The sequence below is a fragment of the Rana temporaria genome, chromosome 1 (genome assembly GCF_905171775.1).
Source record: "Rana temporaria chromosome 1, aRanTem1.1, whole genome shotgun sequence".
Lineage (NCBI taxonomy): Eukaryota > Metazoa > Chordata > Amphibia > Anura > Ranidae > Rana > Rana temporaria.
The window spans coordinates 334470908-334489151 of record NC_053489.1 but is presented as its reverse complement, the minus strand read 5'-3'; the positions used below and the strand labels follow the sequence as shown (position 1 = coordinate 334489151).

Genomic DNA, 18244 nt, shown 5'->3' with positions numbered 1-18244 from the left:
CATTACAAGTAAAAGCAGTTCTAATGTGCCATCTCCTTCCCTCTAATGAGAATATATATTTTTTATTCTAACACCCTAGAGAATAAAATGGTGGTCGTTGCAATACTTTGTCACACTGTATTTATAAAAAAATAAGACAGTAAAGTTAGCCCAATTTTTTTTTATATTGTGAAAGATAATGTTACGCTGAGTAAATTGATACCAAACATGTCATGCTTCAAAATTGCGTCCGCTAGTGGAATGGCGACAAACTTACCTTTTAAAACCTCCATAGGCGACATTTAAAAAAATTCTACAGGTTGTATGTTTTAAGTTACAGAGGAGGTCTAGGGCTAGACTTATTGCTCTCGCTCTACCAATCGCAGCAAAATACCTCACATGTGTGGTTTGAATACCGTTTACATATGCGGGCGCTACTCACGTATGTGTTCGCTTCTGTGCGCGAGCTTGGCGGGACGGGCGCATTTTCTGGCTCCTAACTTTTTTATCTGGCTCCTAGATTCCAAGAAAATTTGTCAAACCCTGCCCTAAAGGCCCCATCCTTGCCCTCACCACTGCTGGGTTTTTATGTGGGAGGGACTGCTAATCTGGCACAGCTGAAAAACTTTAGACTTGGATAGAGTGGCAATAGATTAGAACCACTTTCAGATTTTTTTTTTTTTAATCGGTGCAAGAGTCCCTATTACAGTGATTCATTCTCGAATTATCCTTCTCACCAATGTCACTGGGTATGAAAGAGGGTAAAGCCAAAATGTTGAGTTTCCCCCAGAACAGGAATAGAGGAGAACTCTTGCAATGGGGGCACTTGTTTGTTACAACGAAGAGGGAATTTCCCTCACATTGGAAAGATATCCTCTCACTTTCTGTTGAGTCTACAGGAGGAGTGTAGGGAATCTCCCTGAGAAACAGATGACTTAAAAAAAAAAAATCCAACACAGTGTTATGCTTCCTCTACTCTATCAGCAAAACGTATTTCCATTTTGGTTATACTTTAAAAATCCTGCATTTGCACATTTGATATTTACAAATTTATATAAAAGAATTAAACCTGTTTGAAGACTGCTTAAATTGTCCAATAAAATCTATTAAAGCGGAGTTCCACCCATTTAAAAGTCAGCAGCTACAAAAAAATGTAGCTGCTAGCTCTTAATCAGACACTCACCTGTCCCACGGTCCAGCGAAGCGGGCGAACAAAGGCTCGCACCTCTCCCCATCCTCTCTGCGGCATTTTAACTGTGGGCGCCCAGCTGTGGCTTCACAGCCGGGCACGCACTGCACACTAAATGGCCAGGCAATCTTCTTCTGGGACGTGTCCTAGAAGATTGGAGGGGGGGTCCGAGGTGAACTTCCTTTCGGCACCGCAGTGCTACGGGAGGAAGTGGGAGCTGGATGCCTTTAAAAAGAGGGTATTCCCCCCCAAAAAATACATGTGGCATGTCAGGGGGTCACCTCCACTTAAAGCAGAAGTTAAATTTTTGGGTGGAATTCTGCTTTAATATGCAGTCGGTTATTTTTTTTTTAAATGCAACCTTAAATATTATAATTATTCCTCTTTATTCATCAGCACTGTTGGGGGGGGGGGGGGGCTTTGGTGAGATACCAGGGAGTCTAAAACAGATCCTGACATCTCCTCTGAGACAGGAAGAGGGACTGAGGACACAGCTTTCCCAGTTCCTTTCTCTGCAACCTTCGCTGCACTAAATATGAATGGACAGGAGAAAACAAAGTTTACGATGCTCAGTTATGGACAGTCAGTGATTACTGACTTTGCATTCAGAAAAAGGAAGGAGCCTCCACTCTCCATCCTGACAGATCTGGAATGGGGGGGGGGGGGGGCGGAGGACGACACAAGCACAAAGCACTTTTTGCAATTCGGCACTGCGTCGCTTTAACTGACAATTGCACGACGTGGCTCCCAAACAAAATTGGCATCCTTTTTTCCCCCACAAATAGAGCTTTCTTTTGGTGGTATTTGATCACCTCTGCGTTTTTATTTTTTGCGCTATAAACAAAAATGGTGACAATAAAAAATTTCCTCAGGTTAGGCCGATACGTATTCTAATACATATTTTTCGTAAAAAAAAAAAAAAAACGCAATAAGCGTTTATTGATTGGTTTGCGCAAAAGTTATAGCGTCTACAAAATAGGGGATAGTTTTATGGCTATTTTATAAAAAAAAAAATTTTTTTACTAGTAATGGCAGCGATCAGCGATTTTTATCGGTGCTGCGACCTTATGGCGGACACTTGACACATTTTTGGTACCAATGGCATTTTTATAGCGATCAGTGCTATAAAAATGCATTGATTACTATAAAAATGACACTGGCAGGGAAGGGGTTAACACTAGGGGGCGAGGAAGGGGTTAATTATGTTCCCTGTGTGTGTTCTAACTGAAGGGGGTGGGACTGACATGGGGAAATGACTGATCTCTGTTCATACGATCAGTCATTTCTCCCCCCGACAGGACCGGGAGCTGTGCGTTTACACACACAGCTCCCGGTTTTCGCTCTGTAACGAGCGATTGCGGGTGCCCGGCGGTGATCGCGCGAGTCGGCACCAGGGGCGAGCAGGCTGGAATGCGAAATGACGTATAGCTACGTGATTTTGCGCAGCCGAGCCGACCTGCTGCCGTATAACTGCGGCGGCTGGTCGGCTAGTGGTTAATAGCGCAAAAAAAAATTAAACCTGCAATGGTGATCAAATATCACCATAAGAAAGCTCTATTTGTGGGAAAAAAAATTAAAATCTTATTTGGGTACAGATCACGCAATTGTCAGTTAAAGTAGCACAGTGCCGTATCGCAAAAAAGTGGCCTGCTCAGGGAGAGACGCTTTAGTGGTTGAATAGAGTGAAGTTCCAGGTTAAAGGAGTTTTCTGACCTAAAACTTTTAACCCCCGCTGTGCCCGGGCTGTAAAACTATACAAAATAAACTTTCACTTACCTGCCTACGATCCCCCGTTGTTCCGATATCGCCGTCCCGTTCTCCGGTCCCGGTCTCTTGCACTTCCTGCGGGTCGGTGACTCACAGTGCGCTTAGCCCATCAGCGGCCGCGACGGGACATTGCTGCGGCCGCTGATAGGCTGAGCGCACTGTGAGTCACCGACCCGCAGGAAGTGGAACAGACCGGGACCGGAGAACGGGACGGCGATATCGGAACAACGGGGGATTGTAGGCAGGTAAGTGAAAGTTTATTTTGTATAGTTTTACAGCCCGGGCACAGCGGGGGTTAAAAGTTTTAGGTCAGAGAACTCCTTTAAGCCCAGGTTCACACTGAGCTGCGGGAATGAGGTTGTGCGAGTTACGCTGAAATCACGATTTCACGCCTGCTAGTTGGTCCCGATTTCGGCTGCGATTACAGAGACACCTGTGCAGGTTTCTGCACAGATGTAAACGTAAGTCGATGGGACAATATTGCAAAAAGTAGTACATAAACTACTTTTTTAAATCAGTGCCGCAGATAAAGCGTTGCACCGATTAGGACGGTGTCATTGCCGGCAAATGCCGCCAATTTAACTTGTCAAATTGCATGTCAAAATGCAACCAGGGTTAAAAAAGCACATTTTAAAGGGCATAAAAAAGGAAAGAAAAAAAAAAAAGGCAGAGCTGCAGAGGAGCATAATTTATGCATACACCTGCGTAAACATACACAGGCATGAGCGTTTATGCACTTCAATGTTCAGAACTAGAGGCCAGAAGAATGCATTTACATCATATGTGCATAAACATGTTTATACGCAACATTAAGGGCATTTTTTTTTTGGCAGAATCCCCCCCCCCCCTCGCATATTTGGAGAATAAATTGATACACCCATGTTTGGATTTACACCACTGGACCCATAAGAAGCTTCATTCAATGTGTATTGCTGTATCCAGTGCCCAATATACTGCGCTTTGAATTAGTGGAACCCATACAGTAGTAGCTTTGTTTATTACAAAGGATGCTGAGACTTGTAGTCCCACAACAGACAGCTACAAGCTGCGTTTATTCACATAGCAAACACTCCGCAGCCCCACCACGCGCAGCTCCCGCAGCGCGGCGCGGCCCCCCTCCCTCCTCATACAGTCTCTCACCATCACTCTCATCGCTGTGCCTCCGCCGAGACATGGCTGCTCCCCGGTTCTAGACTTCTCTGAACAGATAGCGGACGAGCTCGGCTCCGAAAGGCGCAAGAGTACGAGAAAATCTCGCGAGGGCTTCAACGGATTTCCCACTCTGATTGGCCGGCCGCTTTCTGGCACTTACTCCAGAGGCACCAAAGAGAGAAGCGTGCACGGGCTGTAGGACGCCGCTTCCGGTTCTCGCAGAACGGGAGGCCAGGCAGAGAGACGTTCTTGCCAGGCACTAGGTTGACGTGTCTATGGTTTTAGGGGGTGTGAACTTCCGGGAGGCCTGTTCTCTCAGGGAGCGTGTGTAAAGCGCAGAACTTCGATGTGAGCAGATGTTGCTGTGGAAAGGCATGCTTATTATTGGTGTCAGTGCCTACCCTTCTTAGTAACAACTGCTCTGCCTATATATTTTATGAATGTCCCAGGGATAGAGAGTAAGAGAAATGTCCCCAATTGGACAGAACTAATGTGGAATTTCAGTCTCTTAAAGTGGTGTTTCACCCTAAAAAACAACTTTATAGCATCTCATTCAGCATAGTAGCGCGAGCTACAGTATGCCTTTATATTTTTTTTTGGCGCCGTACTCACTGTTTAATCACGTAGTAAAATTTCAGACTCCCCGCGGGGAATGGGCGTTCCTATTCAGAGGGCTCGTGATTGACGGTCGGCTATGGCGCGTCGCGCTTCACGAAAATAGCCAGAGTAGGTCTCGGCTCTTCCCGGCGCTATACGGCACCTGCGCACAGACATCAGAGCTGACTGCGCAGGCGCCGTGAAGAGCAAACACCTATTTCGGCTATTTCCGTGAAGCGTGACGCGCCATAGCCGGCAGTCAATCACGAGCCCTCTGAATAGGAACACCCATTCCCCTGAAACTTTACTACGCGATTACACAGTGAGTATGGCGCCAAAAAAATATATAAAGGCATACTGTAGCTCACGCTACAATGCTGAATGAGATGCTAGAAAAAAAACAATTATTTTAGGGAGAACCCCCGCTTTAATCAACATTGGCTCTTCATAAAGTGGTTATAAACCCTTTACAACCAATTTTACCTACAGGTAAGCCTAATAGCCAAAATAGGTGTTTGCTCTTCACGGCGCCTGCGCAGTCAGCTCCGATGTCTGTGCGCAGGTGCTGTATAGCGCCGGGAAGAGCCGAGACCTACTCCGGCTATTTTCGTGAAGCGCGACGCGCCATAGCCGGCCGTCAATCACGAGGCTTACCTGTAGGTGCTCGAATTACTATAATCACGGGCGCCGTTGTCTACGGCGCATGCACAATAGACAAGCAGCGCAGGCGCACTGTAGTGTGCCGTTCCTCATTGAGGCCGTGCCGTCACTGCTGGGAGTGACGTCATTGCGGCTCCGGCCAGTCAGAGAGCCAAGATACACAGAAGTAACCCCCAGGCAAGGTGTCGGCTGCCCAGGCGTTGGAAGAGTACGGCTGCGGGGGCTTCGATCGGAGGTGAGTATTACATAATGAGCATGCATACTAGCTCAGTATGCCCTTGTCTTGCAGGTGGTGTTTTTTTTTCACTGGGTTTACTTCCTCTTTAATCCTTATGCTGCTTACATTAGGAAATAGGAAAGCATATAGTGTGCCTGGGCTCACCCTAATTAACCTGTGTGGAGCCAATTCCCCTTGCCAATTCCCCTGCTCACCTGCAGTGCTGACAGCTCCTCTCCTCTTCCGCCAGCTGCCGCAGGGGATGTGTCAGGATAAATGAACACAATGAGTGATCTGTACTGATCACGCCTGTGTTTATTCTTAAAGCAGATCTTCAGTAATTTTTTCAACTTTCCATAAATCGTGTATAACAATCTATTAAATCTTCTGCCCTTGTTTTTTTCTGCCAGTAAATACCTTATACAGCCCACTTCCTGCTTCTTGTCTGGTCATTAGCCTAGGCTTATGACATCATGCACAGCTCCCTCTCTCACTCTTGTGAGAGTTTGCCAGGGGGGGGGGGTCATAAGAGGGTCAATGAGAGCTGCAGAGCTAATGCAATAGCTCTGCATTAATGTAAGAAAGTATATTATAATGTTACCCCAACATTTCATATTCCTCATATGTATCTGCTGTACCATGTATGAACAAGTCTCCTGTTCTCTTTATATTGCTTCTCTGTGTAAAATAACCTGATATTCTTGCCAGTCCCTCTGTTTTCCTATTAAAAACTGACCACACTAAACAGGAGAACACATAGTTACATAGTTAGTCAGGTTGAAAAAAGACACAAGTCCATCCAGTTCAACCACAAAAAATAAACAAACAAAATAAAAAACACAGTACAATCCCATACACCCAACTCCATACCCAAAGTTGATCCAGAGGAAGGCAAAAAACCCCAGCAGAGCATGATCCAATTTGCTACAGCAGGGGAAAAATTCCTTCCTGATCCCAGAGAGGCAATCGGATTTACCCTGGATCAACTTTACCTACAAATCTTAGTACTCAGTTATATTCTGTACATTTAGGAAAGTATCCAGGCCTTTCTTAAAGCAATCTACTGAGCTGACCAGAACCACCTCTGGAGGGAGTCTGTTCCACATTTTCACAGCTCTTAGGCCTCGTACACACGGCCGAGGAACTCGACGTGCCAAACACGTCGAGTTCCTCGTCGAGTTCAGGGATGAAGCCGCCGAGGAGCTCGGCTGGCCGCCTTCTCCCATAGAACAACGAGAAAATAGAGAACATGTTCTCTATTTTCTCGACGAGTTCCTCGGCGGCTCCATCGGGCCAAAAGTGTACAGACGACAGAGTTTCTCGGCAGAATCCGGCTCTGACCGAGTTTCTCGCCGAATTCTGCCGAGAAACTCTGTCGTGTGTACGAGGCCTTACTGTGAAAAAACCTTTCCGTATTTGGAGGTGAAATCTCTTTTCCTCTAGACGTAAAGAGTGCCCCCTTGTCCTCAGTGTTGACCGTAAAGTGAATAACTCAACACCAAGTTCACTGTATGGACCTCTTATATATTTGTACATGTTGATCATATCCCCCCTTATTCTTCTCTTCTCAAGAGTGAATAAATTTAGTTCCTCTAATCTTTCCTCATAGCTGAGCTCCTCCATGCCTCTTATCAGTTTGGTTGCCCTTCTCTGCACTTTCTCCAGTTCTCCGATGTCCTTTTTGAGAACTGGGGCCCAAAACTGAACTGCATATTCCAGATGAGGTCTTACTAATGATTTGTACAGGGGCAAAATTATATCTCTGTCTCTGGAGTCCATACCTCTCTTAATACAAGAAAGGACTTTGCTCGCTTTGGAAACCGCAGCTTGGCATTGCATGCCATTATTGAGCTTATGATCAACTAAAACCCCCAGATCCTTCTCCACTACAGATCCCCCCAGTTGTACTCCCCCTAGTATGTATGATGCATGCATATTCTTAGCCCCCAAGTGCATAGCTTTACATTTATCTACATTAAACCTCATCTGCCGCTTAGTCGCCCAATTAGACAGAGCATTGAGGTTGGCTTGTAAATTGGCGACATCCTGTGAGGACGTTATTCCACTGCATAGCTTGGTGTCATCTGCAAAGACAGAAATGTTACTTTTGGTCTCAGACCCAATATCATTTATAAAAATATTGAAAAGTAAGGGTCCCAGCACTGAACCTTGGGGTACACCACTGATAACATTGGACCATTCAGAGTAAGAATCATTAACCACGACTCTCTGAATTCTGTCTTTCAGCCAGTTTTCTATCCATTTACAAACTGATATATCCAATCCTGTAGACCTTGCCTTACACATGAGCCGTGTGTGTGGAACTGTATCGAACGCTTTTGCAAAATCCAAATATATCACGTCCACAGCCACGCCTCTGTCCAGGGTTTTACTTACCTCTTCATAAAAGGAAATCAGGTTTGTCTGACAACTTCTGTCTTTCATGAATCCATGCTGTCTGCTGCTTAAATAGTTTTTTTCCCAGCAAGAACTCATCCATGTGGTCTTTTATTAACCACTTCAATACAGGGCTTTTATACACACCTCATTACCGGGCCTATTCTGGCACTTCTCTCCTACATGTAAAAATCATTTTTCTTTTGCTAGAAAATTACGCAGAACCCCCAAATATTATATATGTTTTTTTAGCAGACACCCTAGGGAATAAAACGACGGTCATTGCAACATTTTATCTTGCACGGTATTCGCGAAATCATTTTTCAAACGCCCTTTTTTTGGAAAAAAATTGTTTCATGAATTAAAAAAATAACAAAACAGTAAAGTTAGCCCAATTTTTTGGTATAATGTGAAAGATTATGTTACACCGAGTAAATAGATACCTAACATGTCACGCTTTAAAATTGCGCATACTCATGGAATGGCGCCAAACTTCGATACTTAAAAATCTCCATAGGCAACGCTTTAATTTTTCTTTACAGGTTACCAGTTTAGATTTACAGAGGAGATCTAGTTCTAGATTTGTTGCCGGCACTCTAACGCACGCGGCGATACCTCACATATGTGGTTTAAACGGCGTTCACATATGTCGGCGGGACTTACGTGTGCGTTCGCTACTGCGCGCGAGCTACCGGGGACAGGGGCATTTTAATTTTTTTTTTTATTCTTTTATTTATTTTTTTACTTATTGTTTTCTTTTTTACACTTCTTTTCTAATTTTTTTTTTTTTTACTTTTATTCCTATTACAAGGAATGTAAACATCCCTTGTAATAGGAATGTGTGTGACAGGTCCTCTTTATGGAGAGATGCGGGGTCAATAAGACCCTGCATCTCTCCCCCAGGCTGGAAACCATGAGATCGGTGAAAAAAAATTCACCGATCTCATGAATACTGTTGCTTACTAGCCGCAATCGCGGCTTTGTTTACTTACGGGGACCCGGGCGTGACGTCATCACATCGCGCCCGGGTCCTCCGACGGTCATAGAGATGACTGGTGACCATCTGGTCACCAGTCATCTCTATGCTTCCTGTGAGCGCCGGACGATTCTTTCTCCGGGCCCCCGAAGGCACGGGAGAGCCCGGAGAAGCACCGGATGGCGGCGGGAGGGGGGGGGTGTCCCCTCCCGCCGCCTGTAAGAACGATCAAGCGGCGGAACCGCCGTTATGATCGTTCTTATGCTGCGCAGAATCGCCGGCATAACAAAAGTATATCTGGATGATGCCTCTGGCTGCAGGCATCATTCAGATATTCACCCGCAAAGCCCAGGACGTCATTTGTCGTCCACCCAGGATGGGAGATCCCATCTGTGGACGTCAAATGACAATGGGCGGGTATTGAAGTGGTTAAACGTTCCAGTATCTTCCCAACTATAGAAGTTAGACTAACAGGTCTATAGTTATTTGGTAAAGACTTTGTTCCCTTTTTAAATATGGGCACCACATTGGCCCTGCGCCAATCCAGTGGTACTATTCCTGTCATTAATGAGTCCCTAAATATTAGATACAATGGCATTGAAATGACAGAGCTCAACTCACCTAGGATCCGTGGGTGGATGCCATCAGGTCCAGGTGCTTTATCCACCTTTATTCTGTCTAAATATTTCTGGACCATATCACTTTTGAGCCATTGTGGATTTGGGGCTGTGTCACTCCCACCCCCATTTTGGACATGAGCTTCCCAATGCTCCATTGTATACACAGAGCTGAAGAAAGCATTTAATAAATTTGCCTTCTCTTTGTCCCCAGTCACCCACTCTAGATTATTTTGTAAGGGGCCTACATGCTCAGACTTCACCTTTTTACTTTTAATATATTTAAAGAATTTTTTGGGGTTTGTCCTACTATCTTTTGCAATCTGTCGTTCATTTTGAATTTTTGCATCTTTTTTGCATCCTTGATTTCCTTTTTACATATCCTGTTATATTCTTTGTAACATTTAAACAACACTAGTGTTCCTTCATTTTTATATTTCAGTGGTCAGTGGTCAGTTCTCTAGCTGTGCTGAGAACTCAGTGTGCCCACCTCCAATCATCAGACTTGTCCTGGCACACCCCTCTGCACAATCTTTCACTGGAAAGATCAGTGTACTGCTGTTTTTCCTCCATGAGTTTTTCCTCCTATGAGCTCATTACGCAGCTAAGAACAGAGGTTATATAATCACTTATAAAAAAAAAAAGGATTTTATAATGCCTTTTTTATATATCTATACACCAGGGGTGCCCAACTGCTGGCTGGTGGGCCACATTGAACCCTCTGATGTGGCCCGCGACCTCCTACTCTGGGTTCCTAACCCTCCATCCCAGAGCATCAGTGTTCTAAATAGAGCCAACGCTAGTGAAAGCACAGCTGCGGAGGGTTTAGAGCTGCATAAGCCTATGCTTCCTGTATAGAGCCAGCTCTTGTCACAGGCAAAGTGATACCAATTGCACTAAACCTGGGACAGCAACAGCCGACAATACCTGTAGCAAGGGAGGACCCAATTCGGAGGACCCATAGAGTACAGCAGGCTGTGTCCGTGTCTGCTCTGCATATGCAGAGTGGACAAGGATCTGTCATCTGTCTGCTCCGCTCATTTGTGGCCCGCAAACATTTATACCTGGACGATTAATGTTCGGTGTGGTGCTTCAGTCTCAGACACGCTTAAGCCTTGTACACACGATCAAATTTTCAGGCGACTGTTCGTCCGTTTTATGTTGCATGCTAGTCTCATGTCGAAAGTGAAGCAGTTACTCACTATATGAAAATTCTCGTACGACAGAATACATCTTCAGAAGTGACATAACGGGGGTTATTTACTAAAGGCAAATTCACTTTGCACTCCAAGTGCAATTGAAAATGCAGTCTCTGTAGATCTGAGGGGTAGATCTGAAGTGCGGGGAAGCTCTGCTGATTTTATTATCCAATCACGTGCAAGCTAAAATGCTGTTTTTTTTATTTTCCTTGCATGTCCCCCTCTGATCTACAGCGACTCCACTCCAAGTGGATTTGCCTTTCGTAAATAACCCACATAGTGAGTTATTTACGAAAGGCAAATCCACTTTTCACTATAAGTGCAAACTACAAATGCAAAGTGCACTTGAAATTGCACTGAAAGTGCAGTCGCTGTAGATCTGAGGGGGACATGCAAGGAAAATAAAAAAACAGCATTTTAGCTTGCACATGATTGGATGATAAAATCAGCAGAGCTTCCCCTTATTTCAGATCTACCCCTCAGATTTACAGCAAGTGCACTTCCAAGTGCAATTTCAAGTGCACTTTGTTACTTGTAGTGCAAAGTGGATTTTCCTTTTGTAACTAACCCCCTATGTGACGATTTAACATGCCGGTTTCACATTGTGATGTTGTTGTTATTAAATGTTTTTATTACTTCACTTAGAGGCACATTCTCCTCTTCTTATCTTAACATCAGGAGCATTTCCTCACACATGCTCATGATGGAATCTATGGTGAAAACACAAAAAATAAGACAGTTTTCTACAAGCGCACTGCTCTCTCTGCTGCTGCTCTGTATTTTTTCTCAGAATGTCTGAAATAGTTAATCATTTTGCTGTTTTTCATGCATTGTGGGCATTTGGGGGGTCGCCTGAGGTTATTTCTAAGAAAATCGCTTCTAACCTCAAATGCTCATGGCTGCTGCTAAACGCGTGTAAACCTGCTATGTAAAAGCTGTAGGGGCTAGTTTACACCTGCTTCAAAACAAGGTTTTCGGACAGGCTTTGTTAAAGCTCTCTGAATGCCAGTCAAAGCCCCTCTCACTACAAAAATGGTTAACTTACAGTCCTGTTTAAACCTGCTTTAGTGGTGCTTCAAAGCATCTTCAAAGCCTCCTGCACCTGTGATTTTTACAAGGCTTTATTTCAGCTTTAGCTTTGTTTTGGAGAAATTGCAGGTATGAGATATATACACACACACACACACACACACACACAGAGCATCTGTCAAGCTTCAAAAGAGCATCAACGATGCTTCACCCAAGCATCACCGAAGCTTCATCGAAGCACGACCAAAGCTTCATTGAAGCACCACGAAGCATCAAAAACACATCACATCATTAGGTGCTCTAATGTGTGTTGAAGCCAAAGCAAGTGTAAATGAGCCGTTAAACAAACGTTTTTCACCCCCGGGTTCCAGCGGTGAAGTTTCCAGCCATCAGAAAAGGTTTTGAACTGCCCTGTGTACATGGTCCCTAACACTTCAGCTGTCAACTGAGGAATCCCACTGACAGCTGAATGAGTCATCAGTTGTTAAGGATGCAGCTGCCCCGCTACTTAACAACCAATATATACTGGCTTTTTTTTTTTTTTTTTACATATCAGCTGTCAGTGAGAGAATCTTGCTGACAGCTGAAAGAACCAAGCATAAAAGTATCGGTTTCAGGTATCGGTGCATTTGCACAAATATCTACTTAACTTAAGTAAATGTTTAGTATCAGCACCGATACTGGTATCGGTACAACCCTAATTGTTTTACAAGGTGAGGGTATACATATACGTTGACTTGTTTTAAAACAATTTTTACTTCAGTTCCAGTACTTTCTGGTTCCCAGGCCTAGACAAATTATGTCATACATCCCATGAGTCTTCAGGAAAGGAGGAAGGGTTTCCACAGTTAATTACACCCTCCTGCCTGAGCTAAGAGCAGATGGATTCCAGAAAGTAAATGCTACATGAATCATCATTAAGTTGGCCACAACCCGAAATGCTAGGGGGGGGGGGTATTTTTCAAAGTGGTTTCTCAGCAAAATAAATCATGGAGATATGGATGGGGGAGTCTGCTCTGAATATAAAAATAAATTAAATCTGAACCAAACCCATTGATTTAACGGTTTACATTTTTTTTTTTTTTTTCCAGCATGCCGGGAATGATAACTGTCACAATTGCTTCTGCTCTCAACTAAACAGTCAAACTATCCAATGGCTGGTGTCATAACTGATCATGTGTGCAGCTTCCTTGACTGAAAAGGATAGGAGGTTTTAGATCCGCTTATGGCTGGGTTCACACCATTGCGAATTGGATTCGCAATAGCAGGAGATTTTGACCAGCTCTCTATGGATCCGGATCATATATCTCTGCTGCGGCTCCAATGTGAATTTGCACAGGACTCCTGTGCGTCTTTTAGTCTGTTTCAGTCCAAATTCAGCCAAAAATTCAGGCCTAAAATGGTGAATGAGGACGCACTGGACCCCTTCTGTGAGCCGCATGCGAAGATAGTGTGAACCCAGCCTAAAATAGCGCCTTTGGTTTGTAGTGCTCAGATGCAAGGTCGTTTAACTTTTTTACATTCTGTTAACTTTTGGTCACTGGATGAAATGAAAGCAAAACTAAAGGGCTTAATACCTTCCCAATTGCGGGCATCTTCTTCTGTGTGCTGATCCTTGGCCGGCACAAGATGACGTCATCCTGGGCTAGTCATTCCAGCACACAAAGACCAGCCTGGCACTGTAATGCCGCGTACACACGATTGGAATTTCCGATGGAAAAAGTCAGACAGACTTTTTCCATCGTATATTCCGATCGTGTGGAGCCCCATTGGAGTTTTTTCATCGGAAAGTCCATCAGAGTTTAGATATAGAACATGTTAGATTTTTCTCCGATGGGATTCCGTCGGAATCCCAATGTGATAGTTACATAGTTAGTCAGGTTGAAAAAAGACACAAGTCCATCCAGTTCAACCACAAAAAATAAACAAACAAAATAAAAAACACAGTACAATCCTATACACCCAACTCCATACCCACAGTTGATCCAGAGGAAGGCAAAAAACCCCAGCAGAGCATGCTCCAATTTGCTACAGCAGGGGGAAAAATTCCTTCCTGGTCCCCCGAGAGGCAATCGGATTTACCCTGGATCAACTTTACCTACAAATCTTAGTACTCAGTTATTTTATGTACATTTAGGAAATAATCCAGGCCTTTCTTAAAGCAATCTACTGAGCTGGCCAGAACCACCTCTGGAGGGAGTCTGTTCCACATTTTCACAGCTCTTACTGTGAAAAAACCTTTCCGTATTTGGAGGTGAAATCTCTTTTCCTCTAGACGTAAAGAGTGCCCCCTTGTCCTCAGTGTTGACCGTAAAGTGAATAACTCAACACCAAGTCCACTGTATGGACCTCTTATATATTTGTACATGTTGATTATATCCCCCCTTATTCTCCTCTTCTCAAGAGTGAATAAATTTAGTTCCTCTAATCTTTCCTCATAGCTGAGCTCCTCCATGCCTCTTATCAGTTTGGTTGCTCTTCTCTGCACTTTCTCCAGTTCTCCAATATCTTTTTTGAGAACTGGTGCCCAAAACTGAACTGCATATTCCAGATGAGGTCTTACTAATGATTTGTACAGGGGCAAAATTATATCTCTGTCTCTGGAGTCCATACCTCTCTTAATACAAGAAAGGACTTTGCTCGCTTTGGAAACCGCAGCTTGGCATTGCATGTTATTATTGAGCTTATGATCAACTAAAACCCCCAGATCCTTCTCCACTACAGATCCCCCAGTTGTACTCCCCCTAGTATGTATGATGCATGCATATTCTTAGCCCCCAAGTGCATAACTTTACATTTATCAACATTAAACCTCATCTGCCACTCAGTCGCCCAATTAGACAGAGCATTGAGGTCGGCTTGTAAATTGGAGACATCCTGCAAGGACGTTATTCCACTGCATTGCTTGGTGTCATCTGCAAAGACAGAAATGTTACTTTTGGTCTCAGACCCAATATCATTTATAAATATATTGAAAAGTAAGGGTCCCAGCACTGAACCTTGGGGTACACCACTGATAACATTGGACCATTCAGAGTAAGAATCATTAAAGCGGGGGTTCACCCTATCGACAAAATTTTTTTTTATTTTTTTATTTTACCATAAAATCAGGCATTGTAGCGCGAGCTACAGTATGCATGTCCCGAATTTTTTACCCCCGTACTCACCTTGTACGCGTAGATCGAAGATACCGGGGAATGGGCGTGCCTATGGAGACGGAGGATGATTGACGGCCGGCTCTGGCGCGTCACGCTTCTCCGGAAATAGCCGAAATAGGCTTGGTCTTCACGACGCGTGCGCATAGCCTGTGCGCAGGCGCCGTGAAGAGCCGAGACCTACTCCGGCTGTCTTCGGGGAGAGTGACGTGCCAGGGCCGGCCGTCAATCATCCTCCCTCTCCATAGGCACGCCCATTCCCCGCGGGAGCCGAAAAATACGATCTCCGATTACAAGGTGAGTCCGGGGTTAAAAAAATCGGGACAGGCATACTGTAGCTCGCGCTACAATGCCTGTCTCGATGGTAAAATCGTGTCGGGGGGGGGTGAACTACCGCTTTAACCACGACTCTCTGAATTCTGTCTTTCAGCCAGTTCTCTATCCATTTACAAACTGATATATCCAATCCTGTAGACCTTACCTTACACATGAGCCGTGTGATTTGGCCAGGCAAAAGCCCAATCGTGTGTACGTGGCATTAGTTGAGCTGCATGTGCACACATCAGTGTACCATAAGATTTCTCTTTACTTCCTGTATAATAGCCACAACATAAAGTGAGATGAAATTCCTTCAAAGTGAGGGAATCTCTAGTCACCAGGGCCACCAAAACTAGTGTTCCATTGGAAGGTGTCTCTCATTCCTGTTCTGGTGACAAGAAGTCTAAATGGATCGGTAAATGGACATGAACTGCTAAAAAAAAAAAATACTATTAGTCTTTCTTATTAGGGCCCATTCACACAGGTGGCTGCTGGCAGGAATCTGCAATTTCACCTAAGCAGGAATTTAGGAGGGGGATTTACCATCTTCTACATAGAGTTTGGATTAGAGAAGAGTTTGGAAGATGCCTGAGCTACTCTCCATAGATGGTTCGAATCTTGTCTGGTTCAGCAGGGACCGGTCGAGATTCGAGTCATCTATGGACAGGCTGATTGTATCCAAGTCATTCCATCGATCGACTTGGACACAACCAGCATGAAGGATTTCTAGTATGCGATTACTGCCAGCGACTATAGCAGCTAGCAGCCATCATTGTGTTCTCCCGGCAGGGTCACTCCCCCGTCGCTCTATCACCACATCGCTCGCCCGTCTTCTGCCAGCCCCCTGCCAGCCCCACATTTACACCATCCAGGTTGCTGCTTCTTCCTGCATCTCCTCCTGAGTCCCAGCAGTCACTTCTCCACCCAGCAATTCAGGACTTAGGACTCAAGGACAATCGAGTCTTAGGACTCCTGGGCAATCGGGTCTCAGGACCCACTTCCTGATTGGCTGGGAGCAGAAACAGAAAGACATTAGTGAATATTAATTTGCTATTGTCACACAACTGAGTGGGCTCTGGGCACATTGCTTTGCGCCCCCAACCCACCCTTTTTGAAGCCAAATAGGGCATCAAGCTCTAATCATATGCTTTGAAAAAAATTGGAATCCAATGCATTCGGCACCCTGCATGTAGATTAGGGGGGTGACACCCTTGCACCCAAGAGCCGATTGAAAAATCCCCATGACAGGTAAGTGTCCTAATATTAAAAGTCAGCAGCTACAGTTTTTGTAGCTGCTGATATTACATTTTGGGGGGGGGGGGGCTGGAGCTCTGCTTTAAGCAGAGCCAGTGACAAGGAGCAGGGGACGGGGCCGAGACCCATTCTGTATGAGTGAGCATGCATAGAAAGTGGTTTCCTATGGGGGCACGAGGTGGGAGGTGATACCCAGAGTGCTGGTGGGCAAACCCAAGAAGGGGAGGATTGGGGCTACTCTGTGCAAAACCATTGCACAGAGCAGGTAAGTATGACATATTTGTTATTTTAATAAAAAAAAAAGCTTTACAATCACTTTAACCGCTTGCCAACTGCCTTACGCACATTTACGTCGGCAGAATGGCCTGTACAGGCAAAGCAATGTATATATACGTGGCTTTCAACCTGCCCCCTAGCGGGCGTGCACTTGGTGCCCGCCGGTGTCCAGTGATCGGGTCACGGAACGGCAGAACGGGGGGATGCCACTCTAAACAAGACATCACCCTATTCTGCCTAGATACACAGCACTGATCGTCTGCTCCCTCTCATCGGCAGCAGCGATCAGTGACATGTCACAGTAAGAGACACCACCTAACACTTAACCCCTTCCCGCCCCCTAGTGGTTAACCCCTTTACTGCCAGTCACATTTTTATAGCACCGATCGTGAATAGTCCCAAAAGAGCGTCAAAAGTGTCTGACGTGTCCGCCATAATGTCACAGTCACAATAAAAATCGCAGATCGCCCCGTATGTGTAGACACTATAACTTTTGCACAAACCACATTATAACTTTTGCACAAACCAATCAATATACGCTTTTTTCGATTTTTATTACCAAAAATATGTAGAAGAATACGTATCGGCCTAAACTGAGAAAAAAATTTTTTTTAAAAGAAAATTGGGGATATTTATTATAGCAAAAAGTACAAAATACTGCTTATTTTAACCACTTCCTTACTGGGCACTTAAACCCCCCCCCCCCCCCCTCCTGCCCAGACCAATTTTCAGCTTTCAGCGCTGACGCACTTTGAATGACAATTGCGCGGTCATACAACACTGTACCCAAATGAAATTTTTATCATTTCTTTTGGTGGTATTTGATCACCTCTGCGGTTTTTATTTTTTGTGCTATAAATATAATACCGCCAATTTTGAAAAAAACACAATATTTTTAACTTTTTGCTATAATAAATATCCAATTTTTTTTTTTTACATTTTTAAAAAACATTTCTCAGTTTAGGCCGATATGTATTCTTCTACATATTTTTGGCCAAAAAAATTGCAATAAGCGTATATTGATTGGTTTGCGCAAAAGTTATAACGCCTACAAAATAGATTTATGAAATTTTACATTTTTTCTTTACTAGTAATGGCGGTTATCTGCGATTTTTGTCAGGACTGCGATATTGCAGTGGATACATCGGACACTATTTTGGGACCATTCACATTTATACAGCGAACAGTGCTATAAATATGCACTGATTACTGTATAAATGTTACTGGCAGGGAAGGGGTTAACACTGGGGGGCGAGGAAGTGGTTAAATGTGTTCCCTGGGAGTGATTTTTACTGTGGGGGGAGAGGACTGACTGGGGGAGGTGACCGATCTGTGTCCCTATGTACAAGGGACACAGCATCGGTCTCCTCTCCCTGACAGGACCTGGATGTCTGTGTTTATACACAGACATCCACGTCCCTGGCTCTGTGACTGCCGATCGCGAGTACCTGGTGGACATCGC

The 18244-nt window shown here is 44.5% G+C and overlaps 1 protein-coding gene across 1 annotated transcript in view; it reads right to left on the bottom strand.

Annotated features, from left to right (window-relative positions):
* The window catches only part of NCBP1 (nuclear cap binding protein subunit 1), a 72114-nt gene extending 67768 nt beyond the window's left edge, over positions 1-4346 (bottom strand). Inside the window, exon 1 of the mRNA XM_040361084.1 lies at positions 4076-4346. Within this exon, the coding sequence (XP_040217018.1) occupies positions 4076-4109 (34 nt within the window). The 5' untranslated portion in view covers positions 4110-4346. The remainder of the gene's footprint in view (positions 1-4075) is intronic.
* Positions 4347-18244: the final 13898 nt, after the last annotated feature.